Below are 22,489 nucleotides of genomic sequence, written 5' to 3'. Positions count from 1 at the left end.
CTTGTTTTCTAATGTTTGCAAGCAAGCACTTAACAAACCAGTCATCGTCCTAGCTCTCAATTACATACTGTTTTTAATTTAATTTTTTATTTTTATTCAGTATTTTTATGTAGATGGGTATTTTGTCTGCATGTATGTCTGTCTGAATACCACATATGTGCTAGATGTCCCCAGAGGCTAGAAGAGGGTGTTAAATCCCCTGAACTGGAGTTAAAGATGGTTGTGAGCTACAACGTGGACGCTGGGAGCCTTTCAATTACATACTTCTTGCAGGCATCAACTATCTCAGAATAAAGTCTGAGGGATGGTAACATTGCTTAGTTGCTAAAGGACTGGTTACCTCGTAGGAAGCCATGGGCTCAATTCTCTGGTGCTATTCAATGTGACTACATCTGGAATTAACTGTATCCCAAGAAGTTGGGTACATCCATGAGAGATTTTTTTGTTGTTGTTTTAAGAGATGGGATTTCTCTGTATAACATCCCTGGCTGTCCTGGAACTTGCTTTGTAGACCAGGCTAGCCTGAAACTAACCGAGATCCACCTGCCTTTACCTCCCTAGTGCTGGGATTAAAGGCGTGCACTACCATGACCATCAAGATTTTTTTTTCTTAATTAAACTATTTGAAATAAGAAGACCTACTTTTAATCCAGATCTTTGAGGTGGGAAGATCCAACTTTAATCTGGACATGGGAGAAGGAAGCTTGCTCTCTTTGCCTGCTTGCTCTCACCCTTGCTGGCAAGGCCATTCCTTCAGTGGCATCACAGTCTACTTCTTAAGTGGTATATATTCTGGTATATAACAGTCTATACCAGTCTCATAGACTGAAGTAGTACTTGACTCTTGGACCTTCAGCTAGTAAACAGCCACAGTTGGACTAGCTAGACCACAGCCTGAAAACTATCTTAATAAATTCCCTTTGTATATATGCATATAGATCATTCTCTCAGTTCTGTTCCTTTAAAGAACCCTAGCACTACATAGGGTGGCATATATTTAATCCTAGCATTAGGGTGATAAAAACAAGAGGATCAAGTTCAAGGTCATTCTCAGCTACATGGCAACTTTGAGGCCAACCTAAGCTACATGTCTCAAAAATGAAACAACAAATAAAGCCCCACCAGGAGCAGAGTTTGCAACAAAGAATTTCACAACTATGAATCACTGACAACTGTAAAAAGAAGCCTGGTAAGACAACATTCTCCTGTATTCTCAGCACTTAGGAGGCACAGACAGAAGTGTGAGTTTGAGGTTAGCATGTATGTAGCAAGATCCTCTCAAGAAACTATTTGTCTTGATGTAAAAAGCCCTAGGGGGTTGAACTCTGGTACAAATAAGTTTAAAAAGCCAGGTATGTTGGTGTATCCTTGGAATTTCAGCACTGAGGAGGCTGAGGTAGGAGGATCAGTGTAAGATTGAGGGCATCCTAGTCTGCGGAGTGACTATACCAAGTTAAAAAAAAAAATCTTAAAAGGAATCAGTCTGAAGCAAGCACAGTGGTTCATATCTGTAATCCTAGCACTCAACAGAGTAAGGAAGGAGGGCCAGAAGTTTTAGGCCACCTGAGTCACAGTGAGTTCCAGCAAGACCCTGTCTCAGATATAGAAAAAGGGGACAGGTCATTTTATTCTAACAGGAATTCTAACGAGAACCTCAAATTGCACACAATGTCTCTTTGCATGAACACTTACTAAAGTTCTTCCCGAGCCCTCCCCTGGGAACCCAGCCCCACCTGAGAGATGCTAGACACACTGCTGGTTTTCCTCTTCAGTGTGCCCTCCTGACACACAGTCAGCAGGTTGCTGGGTAGGATGGAGCGGAAGTCATTAAAGGAACGCCTTCGGACACCTTCCAGTTCCTCTGGGATTCTCAGGGAATGAGGAGGGACTTTGGGAAAGAGCTTGGAGAGAAGAGATTCTTCTGAATTGCTGTAACGCCCAAATGATCTCGAAATTCCTATCAGGCATGGGATTGCATACTTGCAAAGGTACTCTAGAAGACCAAGTGAGAGCGATAACACAGGAGTTACTTACGACAGCCACACTGTAATTTGCACTACTAACTAACATTTTACAACCCACTGTGAAGGCTGAGCATAAGTCATAGTTACAGGGTTAATCCAAGGGTTAACTGATGACATTTTCAATCTGTCATTACCAGTAATGTCAGACTGTATCTCTATCACATTTGCTTTCCTTGGGAAGTCTTGATCTGTTCATGGCACATTTAATCAGTAATAGAGAGGACTCATGCTTAGGTACTGTGACCACAGCCAATTACATTGACTGGCCTGTTTATACTATGGGAAAAGTGACCTATAGAAGTCAACTAAACTACTCCCCATATTATACTGGGTAAAATAGAGACTAGGTAGAGTCAAGATGCTTGTCAAGGATACCTGGCTTTTGCATACAGAACTATGCTCATAACCCCGTATGGTCTCTCAGTATACTGGCACACAAATATAACCTAGTAGAAAAGTTTCTACTCATCAGGTATATACAAAGTATAAACAAACAAGACAAAGAAACAGAAAACAAAGGACAGAGGGAAGGGAAAGGATGCAATGTGTAAAAGTCCTACCCTTGCACCCCGATGAACTGAGTTTGACTCCTGGATCTAGTGGTAGAAGGAGAGAACTGACTCCCAAAAGTTAGTTTTCCTTTGACCACACATACTCATACCTTTGAGCTTGAGTACACACACACACACACACACACACACACACACACACACACACACACACTATACATAGACACAAATAATAAATAAAATAGTCTTGAAGATTTATGATCATACCTTTTTCTTGAATCTCCAAGGCCTGGCACATTCCCAAAAGGACATGCATAACCTGCAAAAGTGCTTCTAAAATCTGTAACAGTAAAGGGCACAAAACAAACCTGTTAACAGAACTAGATAAGTAATACAAAATTCAATTTTGTATCAAATCAAAATTTGAAGGAGCTCTAGGCATTATCTTGACCAACCCTATCCATTCCTCACAATAGCTGTGCCAGTGGCTAGATGCTGCTAACTTCACAGACATGCTTCTCCTAACCCTGGACCACTGCTGTCTTGCTAGGGTTGTACCCGCTGCTCTGGACCATTTTCCCTTCGTTTTCTCTAAATAGGTCTTTAATCATTTCTTTCCTGGCTAAAAGGGCTTAGTTTTTTTTTTTTCAGTTTACTCTATATGATCTTAATTTCTTCATGATACTATGTCATCTGTCTATCACTGTACAACAGACTACTTTGTCTACATTTCACGTGAAGTGTGGGACTTGGAATATACACATGAATAATCCAGGGTTGCAATAACTCACCCAGACTAATCCACATGCATGGGAGTCTAGACTTCTCTGTGTGAGCCATTAGTTTTTAGTTTGTTTATTTGTTTTTTTGTAAACACTTCACATTGTTGACTATATAAAACATTTAAATTTTCACCACACAAGTTTGTCTTTCTTTTTTCTTTCTACATGTTGTTCTTTTTTTTTTTTTAAAGGTTCATCTTTTTATTGGACATGTTAACAAGAGGCTTAGTCAAAAAGACCAAAGCCCATGTCATCATCAGACTCCTCAGATTCTTCTTTCTTTGCTTCTAATTTCTTCTCCTCAACTGGGGCAGCAGCAGTAGAGGGGGCAGGACCACCTGCTGGTGCAGCTCCAGCTGCAGGAGCAGGTCCACCAGCCCCTATGTTGCAGATGAGGCTCCCAATGTTGACATTGGCCATGGCCTTTGCAAACAGGCCAGGCCGGAAAGGTTCAACATTGACACCAGCTGCTTAATGAGGGCATTGATCTTATCCTTCGTGACTGTCACCTCCTCGTGGTGAAGGATTAAGGCGGAGTAGATGTAGGCGAGCTCAGAGACAGAGGCCATGTTGCAGACTGCTGGCACGGTGCTAGTCACCGGATGAAGTGAGGGCCTCACCCCAACGCAGCCTTAGCTTCCTCGGAAGGACCGAGCACCTTGGCGGCAGCTGAGGAAAAGTCTACTTGTTGTTCTTAAGCTATGAAACTTATACTTATGCAGTTGGTATTTTTAAGATCACTGGACTGGGATGCAAAGTCCAGACAAACAAACAAACAAAAAAGAAACAGATGTGACAAGATTTGTTCATAAAGTAGTCAACATTCCTATATTTTCCTAATACTAATAATACTACTAAAAATGGTAGGGTAAGAAATGGCTCAGTACTTAAGAACATTTTCTGTTCTTGCAGAGAGGAGTTTGCTTTGGCTCAGGGTACCCACATGGCAGTTTACAACTGTAACTCTAGCTCTAGGGGATCGAAAATCCTCTTCTGGTCTCCAATGGTACCAGGCAGGGATGTGTGGTGCACATACATAGATCCAGGTAAGACACTCATAAAATAAAAATAAATGAATCCAGTGGGATGAAAATCATTTATGGGGCTGGAGAGATGGCTCAGAGATTAAGAGCAGTGACTGCTCTTCTAGAGGTCCTGAGTTCAATTCCCAGCAACCACATGGTGGCTCACAGCCATCTGTAATGAGATTTGGTGCCCTCGTCTGTTGTGCAAATATACATGGAAGCAGAATGTTGTATACATAATAAATAAAATCTTTAAAAAAATCATTTATGTTTTGTAAAGTTTATAGGCATAGCCTGACACAGTTTAATTCACTTGTGTCATATACTTTATACTCACAGCCTAGCATAGTTTTATTCAATGTTTTAAATGAGTCTGCATTTTGAATGCAATCCATCACATGCAGTGAGACACAGAATTTTCTACTTGTGGATTGACATTAGTGATCAAAACTTCAGATTTTGGATTGTTTTGTTTTTATTTATTTTTGTTTGTTTGTATCATGGCAGGGTTTCTCTGTATAGCCCTGGCTGTCCTGGAACTTGATCTGTAGACCAGGCTGGCCTCAAACTCAGAGATTCCCCCTGCCTCTGCCTCCCAAGCAATGGGATTAAAAGTGTGCTCGGCCTGGCTTCAGATTTTGGATTCTTTACTAGTGACACTCAATCTGTACTTTTTCTAATTTCACTGTTGGCCATGTTATTTTGGCAAACTTAATTGTTTAACACCTTTAATCCCAGCAGCCAGGAAGCAGAGACAGGCAGTTATCCGTGAATTCAAGACCAGTCCAGGCTACATAGTGACTTCCAGACCAGTCAGAGCTACTTAGAGACCCTGCTTAAAACAAATAACAAAAACAAAAACCCCAAACAACAAAACACCACTGTGATGACTATTCTTGGTTGTCAACTTGACTACACCTAGAATTAACTAAATTCCAAGAGGCTGGATATACCTGTGAGGGATTATTCATAATTAACTCACTTGAAATAGCAACATGCACCTATAAGGACATGGAAGAAGGCAGCTCTTGCTCTCTGCCTGCTTGCCCTCTCTTACTCTCTGGCAAGTCCACTCCTTCATGGCATTAGAGCCTACTTCTTTGGGGTTTGTGGACCTTCTATTGGTAAACAGCCACTGTTAAACTAGCTGGACCACAACTAATATTAGTCACCTAATAAATGCCCATCACATGTCTATTTATTCTATCAGTTCTGTCCCTCTAGAACAGTGGTTCTCAACCTTCCTAATACTGAACCCTTTAATAAGTTCCTCATGTTGTAGTGATCCCCAACTATAAAATTATCTTCATTGCTATTTTATAACTGTAATCTTACTACTGTTATGAACTGTAATGTAAATTTATCTGTGTTTTCTGATGGTCTTAGGTGACCTCTGTGAAATGGTCATTCTACTCCACAGGGGCCATGACCCATAGGTTGAGAACCACTGCTTTAGAGACTCCTAACTAATTCAGACTTTGGTACCAGGAGTGGTTCTAAAACAACAGAAGTATAAGGGTGAATGTTTTTAAGTATCTGGAATAGGCTTTCCAACTTGCTGACATCTACAGTTACTGAAGCCTCTCCTAGAAGCTTGGAGTATTGAAAGCTCACGGTGTGGATTATATTACAAACTGAAGGAGACAAATGCATCTATCTGATTATCCTGATTCACCAATTGTGAGAGGCAATGGACTTGGTGACTCTGTATATAAAACTTTTGACAGTTTGTGGGAAAGTAAGGAAAATGGTGACACCAATTGGTTGTTCCCAGCAACTCTAGATAAACTGGCAAAGAAAAAGAATGAGCTCTGAGGTAAAATCAACCAACTTTTAGCATCTCAGAATAGTGAAGGAAAACAATGAATGCAGTGATGAAATTGACCAGCTCCAGATGCCCATTTAACAGTCTAAAGGTGTCTAAGTGTGCTCAGGAAGAGAATCCTCCACAGAGCTCAAGCTGCTCTGTGGAAAATCAAACTGAAGCCTTCATTATAAAGTTGGCATAATTACAACAAAATTAAAGCCCCAGCCTCGGAAGGTGCTGGCAGTTAAAGTAAGGGCATTAATTGGTAAAGAATGGGGCCCTGTATCTCAGGATGGAGATGCGTGGGAGGATCCTATTGAAGCTGAGAACTTGAACCCTCAGATTCTCAAGGGTTCATCTCACCTGAGGAAGTAGTCTCTCTACTTCAGCAGATGTACCCCCACCCCCTGAAATACACCCTTTCCCACCTTTGACTGAGGAAATTGATCCTTTACTGTCTGCTAAACCAGCAGTGACTTTGTCAGATGGAGATGGCAGGCAAATAATACTGATGTCCCTCAGGGCTCACTTACAGTTGCCTCTAGATTATAACCAGACTTGAGGCTAAGCAGGTTCCTCGAGGGGAGTTAAAGTGCAGTCCACAAAGAAGTGTGCTATACTGCTACTAATAAAGAGTTTGCTAACACATTCAAGCACAAGTCTGGGAAATGTTAGGTCTCAGGTAGTCCCACAGCCACTCCAAATATCCAGAAATGAGCATAAATCGGACAATAGGAGAATTTCTGAAGGTTAGATAAAAGCTAGCATTTCTCAGGAACTTGTGAAATTGGTTCCCATCTGTCAAAAGGAGTCATTTCCTTTACTTCTGGTAGAAGCGGCCTACGGCTACCTCTGGTGCCTATCACCATGTCAAAGTCCATGCTGCCCTCCAGGCTCCCTCAGTGTCACAAGTCCATGCTAGTAGCATCCTTAACACCTCCTTTTCTACCGGAAATTCCCTACAGCTCTAGGGCTTTTCTCCCCACAGCTACTCTTTCTTCTTATAACCCTGCTATTCTCATTATGCTCTCTCCATTCTCTATTCTCTGTTACTCTCCACTCTCTCACAGTCCTGGATGAGTACACCTACTCGCTCTTACTCTCTAACTCTCTTTTGCTATGCTCTATTCTCTATCTCTCCCCTTCTTTAATAGGGGATGTGTGGGAATGGATTTTAAGTGTGAGGGATAATGATGGAAGGAACATAAACTGGATCAGGCTGCACTTACTGATATGGACCTTCTGAGTGGGGATTCTAGGTTTAATATGGAAGATTGCACAGCTAAAAAAGAATCAAAAGTTTGTTGAATAGTCTCCTGAAGCGTTTGTCAAAGGAGTTGGGGATGTCTGACATCTGGTGGCTTAAGTGCTGATAAAGGGATTTGAAAGCTCAGGGAAATTGCAAGAGTGGGTACACAGTGTGAAACCTAATCCTCTACAATGGGAAGGCCCAGAAGACAGGCCCTTCCCTAATCCTGTAAGATTCATATGGTGAGAACTATGATCACTAAAGGCAAGGTGATCATAGTTATTATAATGGGCATGTAATAAGTTCTATTGCTGTGAAGAGACACCATGACCACAGAAACTCTTATGAAACATTGAATTGGGGATTGCTTACAGTTTCAGAGGCTTAGACCATTATCATCAAGGCAGGTAGCAAGATAGCAGGCATGGTGCTGGAGAAGTAGTTGAGAGTTACCTCCTGATCCACAGGCAGAGTGGGGGGGGGGGGGGACCTGACATAGGTTTTTGAAACCTCAAAGCTCACTCCCAGTGACACACTTCTTCCAAATAAGGCCAGTTTCCTAACCCTTCTTAAACAGTGCCACTCCCTGATGACTAAGCATTCAAATATATGAGCCTAAGGGGGTCATTCTTACTCCAATCACCATAGGCACTATAGACAAAGCAATGTCCATAAGGCCTAGCTTGCAATGGGCAAAATGAATTTTATGGTGGCATGACTCCTATGGACCTTTGGTGCTGGCTAATTGATCATGGTGTTTCCAGGATGAAATAGATAAAAAGCCTGCTATATTTTTGTTTGATCTGGATAAGCAGAAGAATTCTCAAACAAACTCACAATATTGCTCTCTCTGTTCCCCAAATTCTGAGGCCTCTAGTTTCCAGGTTTTAAAAACTGATTTTCTAAATGATAAGTCTGATTATGAACGTGGTTGATTCAGGCGGTGGTGGTGCACACCTTAAATCCCAGCACTCAGGAGGCAGAGACAGGTGGATCCCCGGCACTTGACTAGCCAGTCTAGCTCAAATAGTGAGCTTCAGTTCAGTGAGAGACCCTGTTTCAAAAAGGTGGAAAGGGCTGGAGATGCGGCTTAGTGGTAAAGTGTTTGCCTGGGAAGTACATGGCCTTGGGGTAAGTTCCCAGCATCAGAACAGACAGACAGAAGTGGGGGGAGAAGGGGACATTTTATGCACAGGTGCGCAGAGCTCAAGAGAAAAACACCCGATGTCCTCCTTTGGCCTCTGCATGTATGTACACATGTGTGTAACAACACATATACATACATACACAAATAGTACCCAAAAAAACCCCAACACAACCCAATCATGATTCCCACCCACTTTCTGTTATTCTGAGGTTTTCAATTAGCATCCAGGCAGGACAGTCATCTGATACTTACCTCATCCCTCAGGGAGGAGTCCCTGTAAGCCACATCAGACAGCAAAGTGACCAGACAGAAGCTGAAGCTCTCTGCAACTGGGAGGTTCCCTGGAAGACACAAAGCACCAAAGACATTAAATACCAGACACACAGCCAGCCAAAGGACCAGCTTAAATGAGGTAAGAAAGCAGATGTGGTGGCTCAAGCCTGGAATCCCAACACTTAGGCAGCAAACAGGAACACCAGAAGTTCAAAGCTATTCTCATCACACAGGGAATTTGAGGCCTGGCTGGGATACATGAGACCTCAAAAAACAAACACACAACAAAAAAAAGAGCTAAAAGAAGGCAAGGGTTTGGTTTTCAGAGCTTCAGTTCTGTCCGTTTATCATAGACTTTTGCAATAATTTTCAGCTGTTTTTAATTACACACGTGTGTGGGGGGGGGAGTGACCCAGCATATGTGTAGAGGTCAGAGGACAACTTGTAGGGTCAATTCTTTCCTTTCATCATGTGGGTCCCAGGGAACGAACTCATGGTGACAGACTATGATCTTGAATTCTTGTGTTTTATGAGTATGCATGTGCCACAGCATTCCTGTGGTGGTTACAAGATAATCTCAGGTGTGGGTCTTTACCTTTCACCCTGTTTACATTCTTTTTTGTTTGTGCTGTGCTACGTATTCCAGCTAGCCCGAAAGCTTCCATGGATTCTCCTGTCTCTAGCTCCTGCCTTGCTGCAGGAGTGGTTGGATTTCTGGGACCTGACTGACCAAATCCAGCTTTTACATTGATTCTACTGTCTGAACTTAGGACATCAGGCTTGTGTGGTCACCTCCTTGGTCCAACCTTGAACATACGATCTTCCTGCCTCTACCTCCTAAATGTTGGGTTACAGATTTGGTAATGGATTATTGGTAATGGATCATTAGTTTTATGCCTTGTTCATATGGTGCTGGAGATCAAACCCAGGGCCCGAAGCATGCTGGAGGCAAGCATTCTAACAAGTGAGCTATATCTTCAACCCAAAAATAAATCTAAATGGAGTATAAGCAATGGTACAGGAACAGTAACCATCAAATACATATTAATATCACTTTAACAGAATGAAACAGACACAGGTATATGTGCATATTGCATTGGAGATTGCACCAAGAGTTTCAGAGCTGCACTCTTGACTACTGAACCACATACCAGGCATGCCTATAAACTTTTAAGTCCTTCTCAGACTAAGCCTAATAGCAGGGAAATTCTTCAAAGCAATTAAAGCTGGAAAGAGCACCTCATTCAAAACACCAAAAATTACACATGTGCAGCATTTCTGTCCAGTGTACCTTCAGATGTTAGAACCACCTCCATTGTTCCAACCATGGTTATCATGTGCTATCATGAATCATGTAATCAATCTTAATTCTGGATCAAAGACATAAGAGTACCCACTTTTTCTAAGCCAGGCAGTGGTGGTGCACACCTTTAATCCCAGCACTTGGGAGGCAGAGGCAGGCAGATAACTGAGTTGGAGGCCAGCCAGGCTACACAGAGAAACCCTGTTTTGAAAAACAACAACAACAACAACAACAACAACAACAACAACAACAACAAAGACTACCTATTTTTAATGGATTTTTTAAAAATTTATTTGTTTATTATGTATATGGTGTTCTGCCTGCATGTGTCCTTGCACTCCAGAAGAGGGCACCAGATCTCATTATGGATGGTGGGAGCCACCATGTATGTGGTTGCTGGGAATTGAACTCAGGACCTCTGGAAGAGCAGCCAGTGCTCTTAACCTCTGAGCCATCTCTCCAAGCCCATGGATATTCTTAGTATATGGCAGAAGATTATCAGAATTCTATTAGAATTTTAAAACACCACCTAGGTAGCTCTGAAACCTGTGTGTGCATCAAAATCATTTTGGGGCTTATAGCAGTTTAGACTGTTCACTTTGGGAACCACTATTCTAGATTTTTAAAGCATAAGTTATACTGTTTTTCAAAAAAAAAAAAAAAAAAAAAAAAGAAGGTGGGCAGCATGAAGACCTAAGTTTGATCTGCAGCAACCATATGAAAAGGTAGGCAATCAGCACACATTTGCAGTCCCAGTGCCAGCTAGGCAGAGACAAAAAAACAGAAGGATCTTTGGGGCTTGCTAGCCAGCCAGCCTACTTTACTTGATGAGTTCCAGGATGATGAGAGCCCTCTTATCAACACTCTCTCTCTTGGTGATAAAGCACATATTTAGCATGCATGAGGCCCTGGGTTCAATCCCCAGTTCATACACAAAATCTATAAATTTATATATTTTAACAGTATTTCAAACATGTCAAAACTTTCAAACATGTCAAAACTTAAATAACATGAATCTGTGATTATAAAAGTGATTTTCGTTTAAAAGTTTTATTTATGACCCCTAATTATATGTCTATGTCTGTGCACATTAGTGCCGTTGCTGAGGAGTTCAGCGGGTGGAGGAGGAGGAAGGGGAAAAGAAAGAAGAGGAGATGATGATGGTGATTGCTAGGTCTCAAAGAAACCAGGGCTAGAGAGATGACTCAGCAGTTAAGAGTGCAGCCTGCTTTTGCAGCGGACTCAAGTTTTCCTCCAAGCACCAAGCAAGCTCACAGTGGTTCCAGGAGATCCGACACTCTTCTTGTGGACTCTGAGGGCACCACACTCACATGTAAGTACATACCCACACAGACACATCCATATACATATTATTATGTTATATATAATTACATAATTTCATATAGTTATTTATTTCATATATAATAAAATATATATAATTAAAAATAATTTTTGCCAGGTGGTGGTGGTACACACCTTTAATCCCAGCACTTGGGAGGCAGAGGCAGGTGGATCTCTGTGAGTTCGAGGCCAGCCTGATCTACAGAGTGAGTTCCAGGACAGCCTCCAAAGACACACTGAGAAACCCTGTCTCGAAAAACCTAAATCAAATAAACAAATAAGTAAAGGAACACCAATAGCTTCTGTTATTAGGTAATAGCTGTACATATAGACTTCTGTTAATTATGGCCCTTTGAATTGTGGAAAATCATAATCTGAGGAGTCAGCTCTGGGCATGGTGGGCAACTAAAAGGCTGAAAACCACACATCAGAAGGCGCATAGGCCAAATCAGGATGTTTGTGACAACAGCAAAATTTCTTTGGCAAAGTGAGCCTCCTTAACAAGTTAGGGCAGCGTCACCTAATGAGAAAAAAACAATGTCTTCACTATAGACACCAACCCACCATGATACATCCAAAGGTTTTATATAAAACACTACATAACTAGATTCCAAAGAAACTTCAGTTTTATGAATCAGGAACCCTAAAACGCTGGAGGTGTTCCAAGTGGGAACACCTTTGGGAACTTCAGGGTATCAGTACACACAAACATCAATGTCGTAGCTAACACAAACTTGGCACACAGTGGGTCTATAGGACTATTTCACAAGGAAGGATGGAAGGAAGGAAGAAAGGAAGGAAGGAAGGAAGGAAGGAAAGAAGGAAGGAAGGGAAGGAAGGAAGGAAAAGGAGGGCAGCAGAGAAAATGTGGGACCAAGGCTGTGACTTTCCCTTTGACACTCCTAACCCCCAAAATCCAAAACAAAATACCAGTTAAAAACGAAATGCATATGAATTCATGCCCTTTCTTTCTTTCCTTTCTTTCTTTCTTGCTCTTTCTCCTCCTCCTTCTCTCTCTCTCTCTCTCTCTCTCTCTCTCTCTCTCTCTCTCTCTCTCTCTCTCTCTCTATTTTTTAGAGTCAGAGTTTCTCTCTGTAGCCATGGCTGTTCTGGAATTCATTCTGTAGACCAGACTGGCCTCGAACTCAGAGATCTGCTTGCCTCTGCTGGGATTAAAGGCATGTATCACCATGTACACCATAATGTTTTAAAGTAGGAGATGAAGTGAAACTTAAAAGCAACAAAGTTGATAAAGCTATTTCTAGTGAGCAATTGTGGTTATATCCTCAGTGTCCATCTTACCCTTGGAACAGCAGCATTGGAATGTGGAGAACTAACCTTTCTCTAGAAATGAATCTATTAGCTCAAGGGCAAAATGGTTGGTTTGGGGATGGACAATGCAGAGACTCTACTGTAGCCAATGACAAACAAGAATGAAAGTTTCTGAGTCTCAAAAGAATGAGCTCATGCCCAGAAGAGTGCAATGGGAAGCTGCAGGCTGAGCCACTTTCCCCTTCACCCACAGGTCCGGGGTAGCAGTGTGAGGGCAGTGAAGTTGTTCCACATCTGCCAGGACCAGCCAGAAGCTGCCTAATGTCTATGTTTGCTTGTTTTTTGCATTCAGGATAAACATACGAAATTACCTCTGCCTTTCCGAGCTGTGCTTTCTTCAACCCAGTACACTTTTGGAAGACCTCTGAGAAGTCGAAGAAGATAAGGAACAACACAGTCTTTATGCTAAAAGAACAAACAAAAAATGTATTTAGTAAGTGACTCATAGGCTTTTTCACATAGATTAAGCTACGAAAAGCTAAGAATCTCAGAATCTCTAGGGATAATGTAAAGCAGAAGTTCACATGGATGGCATCACCCTTCCTATTTTTTTCTTTCTTTTTTTTTCAAGACAGGATTTCTCTCTGTAACAGCCCTGGCTGTCCTGGAACTCACTCTGTAGACCAGGCTGTCCTGGAACTCACATAGATCCACCTGCCTCTGCCTTCTGAGTGCTGAGCCTGGCCTACCCTTTCTATTTCTATATATCATAGTCCAGAGGATGTCACAGTCTATTCCACAGGAACTCAAACATGCCTACGGTATATAATGTGCAGCCTAGTGGACTTCTCTGGGGGACAGGAGCTTATACGTGCCTCTTCAGAAGGCACTCAAATGCAAGTACTTAAGTCTGCCTTCAATAAGAGATTGCCCAAAACCACCACGGATCAAGATCCTAAGATGAGATTCTTGGGACCAACATGACACTCACAGCCTGAGCTTCTGGACTTGCTGTTTTTCTTACTCCTTGTCCTCTTCCCTCTACTTCTGTTAAATTCTGTGCTTTATGTCCCTTTAGTCCTTGAAAGCTGAGCATCAGACTTCAATGGCTAACAGTAGCCCAATGAAAGAAACTGCTTTTCTTTTCTTTCTTTCTTTCTTTCTTTCTTTCTTTCTTTCTTTCTTTCTTTCCTTTCTTTCTTTCTTTCTTTCTTTCTTTCTTTCTTTCTTTCTTTCTTTCTTTCTTTCTTTTTTAAGACAGGTGTCACTATTTAGCTCTAGATAGCCTGGGATGCTATGTAGACCAGGCTGGGCTTGAACTAAGAGAGATTCACTTGCCTCTTCCTCCCAAGTGCTGGGATCACAAATGGGAACCACCACCCTAGTGTGGTATCCAGCTTTGAAGCATCTCCATCTGATGAACCACCACCCTAGTGTGGTACCCAGCTTTGAAGCATCTCTATCTAATGATTACTCCAAGCTTGGTCTAAATGCAGATTTATAAGCAAAAAGGAAAAACTGTAAATGATAAAAGGTAGTGGTTAGAACATCTGTCTAGGACCATAAGCACAAAACTCCAAAGGGCTGCACTGCACTGCCATCTGAAGAAGAGCTTTGGTTCCTCCCTATATAATGTGGGGGCTTTAGTAATACATGGTGAATAAACTACTCTGGCCACAACTGTTGCTTTGATAGCTCAGGAGAGACATGAAGGCAGCCAATACATCCTGGACAGAGTCAAGCAAAATAAACAGGAAGTGAACCAAGATAAAGACATGGCCCCTTGACCTTCTCAGGGTCTAATAAAGTATGCTGGGCTCCATCTGTATCCAAGAGTCCAAAGGTGGAACTGGCAGTACAGCTAAATTGTCATGTGCCATCTGACACCTGCTCAGTCCTTATGTAGAAACCAAACCACATGAAAGTTTGTACTTACTTCTTCCTTTCCATCTTAGAAAAGTCAGGTAGATGTTTGGAATTTACAAGTAACTCTATCAAGCAATGCATATGTCAAAAATATTTTAAAGTAATACATATTTGAATAGCAATAGTGTAGAAATTCTTTTCTGCCCTCTACAACTCATTTTATACTTAATACAAGTTGGCAAATAGAAAACTAGAATGGCTGAGGGTGCAGCTGAATGGTACAACACTTGCCTAGCATGTGCAAGGCCCAGAGTTCAGGGACAAATACTCAATGAAAATGTGGCTCTGCTTCCTCTTTGGGATTGCTGGCTGCATTGGTCCAGAAGGGTGAAGGGAGCAAAAACAGGGAACAGGGTTAGGACAGACAGCTGTGGGTACAATGCAAAAAGCCCTCTGGGAGACAGACTTTAGTGAATCAGCTCAGCTTTATTCCAGAGCATAAGGAATAAGGAATATACATGACTGTGGAGCCTGCGGACAAACCCTAGTCTGCATTAAGAGCCATGCTCCTATCACAAGGCTTCATATGTGGCAGTAGGGTTCTATAGCAGAGTTCCTAACACAAGTCTTCTAGCAGTAATCTGTGCCAAGGGTCAAGCTAATGATAAATCAGGCATCTGGCTTAGAGACAGCTTTCAGATAAATTCAGTCTTCCAGGCCCAGGGGCATTTTACAGACAAGGGCAGGTAGAGGCAGGAAGTTTTGATGGGGAGGGAGGAAGTTTCCAGGTTGCCAAGTTTCTGGGAAAAGCTGCCAGGCCATAACAGATTGCAACCTCAACCAGCCAGCAAGGTCTTCTAACAGAAAAATACAAACAGGTTCATAAGCATGCGTGAAATCCCAGCAGTGGAAAAACAGACCCTACCATGTTCAAGGCCAGCCTGATCTACATAGCTAGGAAAGTCTTTACTAACAAACTAAGCCAGGGATATACAAGACTCTGTTTCATAAAACAAAATAAATAATAAATAATATTTATCAGAGTATAATCTCTAGGGAGTACAGACTAATGGTTTTAGATGAATATTCATTACATAACATTATTTTCCTAACAGAACAATTAAACTTAGAATTCCAAAAATAGTATCTAGAGATGATAAACAACATATAAATGAATTGCAATTGGTATCCAATGATCAAGAATTTACTTCAGCCAGCATTGGTAATTATTTTTATTTTATTTTTTTAAGATTTATTTATTTATTATGTATACAGTGTCTGTCTGTATGTGTCCCTGCAGACCAGAAGAGGGCACCAGATCTAGTTTTGGATGGTTGTGAGCCATCATGTGGTTGCTGGGAAATGAACTCAGAACCTTTGGAAGAGCAGCCAGTGCTCTTAACCTCTGAGCCATCTCTCCAGCCCCCAGCATTGGTAATTATTAAAAAAAAGTGAAGCAACAATATACAATTTTCCATTGTAGCAAGAAGACTGGGGTATAATCTCTCCCAAAATATTATTAGCATGTATTAAAATTTTATTTCTATTCAGTTTTGATAAATATGATCTTATATGATTGATGAACTATGACTGAGGAACATTTTACCTGCTACTAAAAAGCAAGCCTACTTTGTAAAATATGCAATTATATCTCAAAAGAATTTTATCTTAGTTATACTCCCAAATTTCAAAAAAGTTTAAAACCAAAGCTGGGCAGTGGTGGTGAATGCCTTTAATCCCAGCACTTGGGAGGCAGAGGCAGGTGGATCTCTGTGAGTTTGAAACAACCCTGGTCTACAAGGCTACACAGAGAAACACCGTCTTGAGAAAAACAAAACAAACAAAAAAAGTTTAAAACCTTTATTATTTATTTTACAACACATTTTAAAAGAAACAGTAAGTTGGCTGGGCAGTGGCACATGCCTTTAATCTCAGTACTTGAGAGGCAGAGGCAGGTGTATCTTTGCAAGTTTGAGGCAGCCTGGGCTACACAGTCAAACCCAGGACCACCAGGCTATATAGAGATCCTACCTCGAGCTAAAAAAATAAACAATCTGATAAGTTTCCTAGGTGCTCCATGCCACTGTCCTATTTACCTTGTCTCGCTCCTCCCCTCATCACTTTGACTAGGTTAGAAGCACACTTCTAGTGCTGTAGGACTAGGCAAATACACAGAATACAGTGCAGATTCTCATTACACACCCTTCACACAGAGGAAACATAAACTTAGTAAAGACTCACCTGAAGATCAGATTCAATGAGAAAAATGCCCAACGCAATCACTGCATCTCTCCGTCTTTCATCGAGTTGGAAGATTCCATGGAAATCTACTGGGCACATGCAAAGCAGCTTTTGGACCTAGAAATGAGATTTTAAAGCAAAAGACAAGAGGCTGAAGGGATGGCACCTATACACATATGTACAGAAACTTAAAAATAATAAAAATAAGTCTTGTTAGAAAACAAAATGCAGGGCTGGAGAAAGAGCTCCATGGTAAAAAGCACTTATTGTTCTCGAAGAGGACCTGGGTTAGGTTTCCCAGCATCCACATGGTTGCTCAGAACTGTCTCTAGGTCTAGTTCCAGGGATCTGAAGCCTCTTCTGTATGTATGTGACATGGTGCACCTGCTTGAGAACACACACACACACACACACACACACACACACACACACACACACACACTCAGATGAACAAATAAGCAAACACACAGCATCCAAAACTAGAAGGTCACATTTGGAGGAAAAAAAAAAACCAACCCAACCTGTAAAAGTCTACATAACCAGTAAGTCACTGCTTTATTTCACTTAAAACACCTTACTGGTATGCATCTGATAGAGGGTTAGTATTTAAAATACACAAAGAACTAAATAAATTTAAACATCAAGAAAACAAATTATCCAATTAAAAACTGGGGCATGGAATTAAAGAGTTCTCAAAAGAAAACACACAAATATCTGATAAATGTTTTAAATGTTCAACATTTTTTCCCCCTTTTTGGTTTTTTGAGACAGGGTTTCACAGTGTAGCTCTGGCTGTCCTGGAAATCACTGCCTGCTTCTGCCTCCTGTGCAGGGATCAAAGGTATGTGCCACCACTGCCCAGCTTAATGTTCAACATCTTTACTGATCAAGATAATGCAAATTAAAACTACTTTTATATTTCATCTTACCCCAGTCTGAATAGCTAATATAAAAAAAAAAACCCAAATAACAATAAACACTGGCATGGGCATGGGAAAGGAGACCACTCTTTACTACTGGTGGGAGTAGACTGCTGTAAACTTGAGCTGCTTAGTATTCTCAACTTAACAAAACCCACAATCATCTGGTTGGAAAAAACTTCAGTCTCTAATAGGATGGATTATAGGCAGTCTGATGGGCATTCCTTGATTGTCGATTGATATGGGAGGGCCCAGTCCACTGTGAGCCACCCCAGGCAGATGGTCCTGGGAGGTATAAGAATGGTAATGAAGCAGGGGAGTGGTGGCATACACCTTTAAACCCAGCACTTGGGAGGCTGAGGCAGGCCCATCTCTGTATGAGGCCAGCCTGGTCTATAGAGTCAGTTCCAGGACAGCCAGGGCTACACAGAGAAACTGTGTCTCAGGAAAAAAAAAAAGGAAAGTCATATGATAACATTACTATAGAAGCTTCCTAAAATACACACAGGTACACACAAATGTGCACACACTAAAAGAGTTTAAATGAAGTTACCTCACAACGGGAGGACAATGCCTCTCCCAAACATCAAAAATTATCAAATAAAAAGCACAGTGCCAGCCAGGCAGTGGTGGCACACACCTTTAGTCCCAGCACTCGTAGGACTCGGGAGGCAGAGGCAGGCGGATCTCTGTGAGTTCGAGACCAGCCTGGTCTACAAGAGCTAGTTCCAGGACAGCCTCCAAAGCCACAGAGAAACCCTGTCTCGAAAACCGCCCCCCCTAAAAAAGTTCAGTGACAGGGATGGGATCCTTCCTTTGGAGTTGTTGGTCTTTGGGGTTTCACATACCTCCAGAACTTGATGGTAAGACCCTACTGCTGAAGACACACATATATGAGTCATAGAACATGGAAAACTCCAACTGGCACCATCCTAAAAGCTTCATCCCTACTGGCTAGCTTTCATAGTGCTAGAAGGTGCTATGTATACTACTGGAGGAGAAAAGTAATCATCAAATTTATGTAGCCATCAGCCCTTTGAGCTACAACAGATGACCTGGCAAGATATGGCCACCGGTGCAATAGCGGCACAAATATTAGGGAAAATAACCAACTACTTTCTTATTGGATTTAAGGCCCACATTCCGCAAGATAGAACCCATGCTCACACTGTTACCAGGGCAAGAACCTGTGGCTAGAGAGGCCATATGCTCTAGTGGAGAACTTCTATCATTCTGTAAATGGACATAGTATTAAAAGACAACTCCTAATGGCTTATCATTGTACACACAGATAAGTACATTTTTCAACCAAAACCAGAGAAGCTTGTTTTTGCAGTAGTGATAAATGGAGAGACTCACAACTGGTCAAGGAATAGACAAACAGATAGCAGAGTGATCAGTCTAAATGAGATATCTATATCACATGCCTCCTCACAAGGTTCTGAAATGGTTGCAGAAGAGGACAGAGAGCTGGTAAGAACTGGAGGCAGTAGAGGACTACATAGAGATGTGAATTAGTAGCAGTTGTGTGGGATGCTTAGATCTGTGGAGATCAAGCCAGATGAAACTCTCCAGATGGGTGGGTGAGGGAGGTAGTCAGAGTCCTATCCCTGTAAGAGGAGCTACTGCCAACTGCAGCTTCTCAGGGAGGGGTCATTTTCTTTCAGGCTGAGAGGCTACTCTTGCTCTTATAGATGTCCACACCTAAGCACAAAGAGGCAGCACTAAGTGAGCTCAGTGGATTTAAACAAACAAACTAAACCCCATGTGAACGTGGGAGGGAATAGTAGTGTGGCGTAAGAAAGAAATCAGGAGGGAGGGAACTGGGGTAGACTTAACCAAAATACAAGCATGCATGAAATTCACACACAATAAGAAAGCCATGGGCTGAAATGTAGATTCATTGGGATAGTGCTTGTCTAGCATGCACAAGGCCATGGGTTCAAGCCCCAGCACCATATAAACCAGGCATGGTGTTGTATGCCTATAATCCTAGCGCTGGGCGGTAGATAGAGAATCAAAAGTTCAAGGTCACCCTCTGCAGGGAATGAGTCCTGAATGAAGAGTGCTATTTGATTTGAGCATAGCCACATCAAGGATGCCAATGCCTAAGACCCATGGGAAACAGCAAGGACTTCCCCAGGCAGGCTCGGGGAATTGGCAAAGCCTTTCCCTACTATGTGTGCAGATGTGTGCAGAAAATGTTACCACAGCTTTCTCCTCCTAGAGCAATGGTTGCAACCTTCCTAACACCGTGGGCCCTTTCACACAGTTCCTCATGTTGTAGTGACCCCCCAACCATGAAATTATTTCATTGTTCCTTCATAACTGTAACCTTGCTGCTGTTATGAATCATAATGTAAATATCTGATATTCAGGATCTGTGATCTGCAAGCTCCAAAGAGGTCGTGACTCACAGGCTGAGAACCAATGTTCATGACCTGAAGACAGCTCTGGCCTAGATTAGCTAAACCTGTCTCTGTTCAGCTGTGTATAATAACTCATCTCTTTATCTGTATGCAATAACCTTTGCCTTATTGTTTATCTGTATGCAATAACCCCACTTCCATGTTCAACTATGTACAAGAAACACTGTGAGTTTTCAGGTTGCGTGGCCACTCATGAGAGTGAGCATAGCCCACCAGATTCCATTTTTCAGTATTTGACATCTTTGGGTCTGTCCTTTCATCATTCCCTGGTCAACCCTAGTAAGGTGCCAAGACGTGCAAGGATGAAGAAACCCTTGGGTACATAGTCATGTTGCGACTGTTTCAATCAAACCAAAATAAATCATAAGGAGAAGGTGCATGCCTATAACTCCAGAACTTATGAGGCAGAAGCATAAAGACAGAATGTTCCAGGGTAGCCTGGGCTACAAAGTAGCATTGTCTAAAAAAAATGGCATACACAGAACATTTCCACCTACTGAAATAATCAGCATATGCCCCTACAGCATACAAAATCTGAGGAACATGGGCTGAGGGTAAAATGCTCAAGAAAGCCAGGGGGTGTTGAAGCACACCTTTATCCCCAGAGACAGGTGGATCTCTGAGTTCAAGGCCAAGCTGGTCTACAGAGCAAATTCCAGGACAGCCAAGCCTAATACACAGAGAAACCCTGTATCAAAAAAAAAAAAAAAAAAAAAAAAAAAAAGGAAAAAGGAAAACAAATGCTGAAGAGAGCAGGTATGGTTCAGTATTAAAGCCTGCGCTCTGAGTCAGGGCAGGCTGCAATCCCCAGTACCATGGTGCCCTCAGCACGATGCCTACTCCTACCTGAGTTGCTTTTGTTTTGTTCTTTGGTTTTCTTTCTTTCTTTTTTTTCTTTTGGTTTTTCGAGACAAGGTTTCTCTGTGGCTTTGGACGCTATCCTTGAACTAGCTCTTGTAGACCAGGCTGGTCTTGAACTCACAGAGATCCCCCTGCCTCTGCCCCCGGAGTGCTAAGAGTGCTGGGACTAAAGGCGTTCGCCACCACTGCCTGGCTGTTCTTTGGTTTTCAGGACAGGACTTCTCTGTGTAACCTTGGCTATCCTGGGACTCACTCTATAGAGCAGGCTGGCCTCGAAATCACAGATCTACCTGCCTCTGCCTCCTAAGTGCTAGGAATAAAGGCATGCACCACCACCACCTGGCTTTTGTGGCATGCTCTTATACCATGTGGCAATTACTGTTTGATATCTGCCCTGAAAACGCATTAATAAATTAAAACTGTAATCTATTTATAGAAAACAAATGGCTCTTGTTAGCTTAGATTTAAACAGGCAAATACAAAATGGTGACACCCCATCTTTATCCCCAACATACAAAGACACACACATACACCTCACAAGAAGTACCATTACTAATTTTCCTCCTAGTAATAACTGCAAATGAATAATTATAAACTCAGGCAAAGATTATGTAGGTATGTTTTTATGGGAAAACTGGAAATGATCTAAAATAGTCAGTATTAGTATGTAGGAAGTTAAGGCCTACCAGGCCAAGAGATGAGCCAGCCTTGAGCCTGACTGGTGCTGTCAGAGGTCCTGATCATGCCTGGCCAATGGAGGGGGAGGCATGTGATGTCAATGGATTGGAACACCTGGGTGCTGAGAGGGTATAAGGTTCCCATCATTGCTAAATAAATGAATCTACTATTTATCCTTTCACCTGACTCCTGGTATCTGTGTCATTGACACCACGCCCTCCCCCAAGGAAGCTATTAGGACCCAGAAACTTTAGTAGAAAAGCAACAATTCAACCACTTCATTAGGTTAATGTTATGGAATATTTGTTTAACTATGTAAAGATGTATTGCTGTTTTACCTTGTCTGCCTAAGGCACCTGATATCTAAGGTCTAATAAAAATCCAAATGGCTAACAGCTAGGCAGAGGAGGGATAGGTGGGGATAGTGGGCAGAGTGAAAAGGGAAGCCAGCCAGCCAGGTGGGGATGGTGGGCATTGTGAAAAGGGAAGCCAGCCAGCCAGGTGCCAGACAGACAGACATGGAGGAAGCAGGAAAGCAGGATGGACAGTGTGTAGATGAGCTAAACGAGCCGCAGGGCAACACATAGATTAATAGAAATGGGTTAGTTTAAGTTTAAAAAGCTAGCTAGAAATAAAGCTAAGGGGGTGTGTGTGCTGAAGAGATGGCTCAGAGGTTAAGAGCACTGTCTGCTTTTCCAAAGGTCCTGAATTCAAATTCCCAGCAACCACATGGTGGCTCACAACCATCCATTATGAGATCTG

General features: G+C 42.0%; 1 protein-coding gene and 1 pseudogene across 3 annotated transcripts in view; both read right to left on the bottom strand.

Moving 5' to 3' along the window:
- Window positions 1-22,489, bottom strand: part of Pi4ka (phosphatidylinositol 4-kinase alpha) — a 137,422-nt gene that overhangs the window by 93,728 nt on the left and 21,205 nt on the right. For all 3 annotated transcript variants that reach the window (XR_004769993.1, XM_027413201.2, XM_027413200.2), the window contains exons 2-6: window positions 16,840-16,956; window positions 13,104-13,197; window positions 8,796-8,884; window positions 2,801-2,873; window positions 1,734-1,993 (exon numbers count right to left, since the gene is read on the bottom strand). Coding sequence is in view for 2 of the 3 variants with exons in the window: in XM_027413201.2 (XP_027269002.1) it covers window positions 1,734-1,993; window positions 2,801-2,873; window positions 8,796-8,884; window positions 13,104-13,197; window positions 16,840-16,956 (633 nt within the window). In the remaining variant the exon portion in view is untranslated. The remainder of the gene's footprint in view (window positions 1-1,733; window positions 1,994-2,800; window positions 2,874-8,795; window positions 8,885-13,103; window positions 13,198-16,839; window positions 16,957-22,489) is intronic.
- On the bottom strand, window positions 3,170-4,335 carry LOC100751731 (annotated as a pseudogene).

This window comes from Cricetulus griseus, chromosome 4 (assembly GCF_003668045.3).
Source record: "Cricetulus griseus strain 17A/GY chromosome 4, alternate assembly CriGri-PICRH-1.0, whole genome shotgun sequence".
NCBI classification, from domain to species: Eukaryota; Metazoa; Chordata; class Mammalia; order Rodentia; family Cricetidae; genus Cricetulus; species Cricetulus griseus.
Note: the sequence above shows the minus strand (reverse complement) of the source record. Positions and strands in the feature narration are given on the sequence as shown.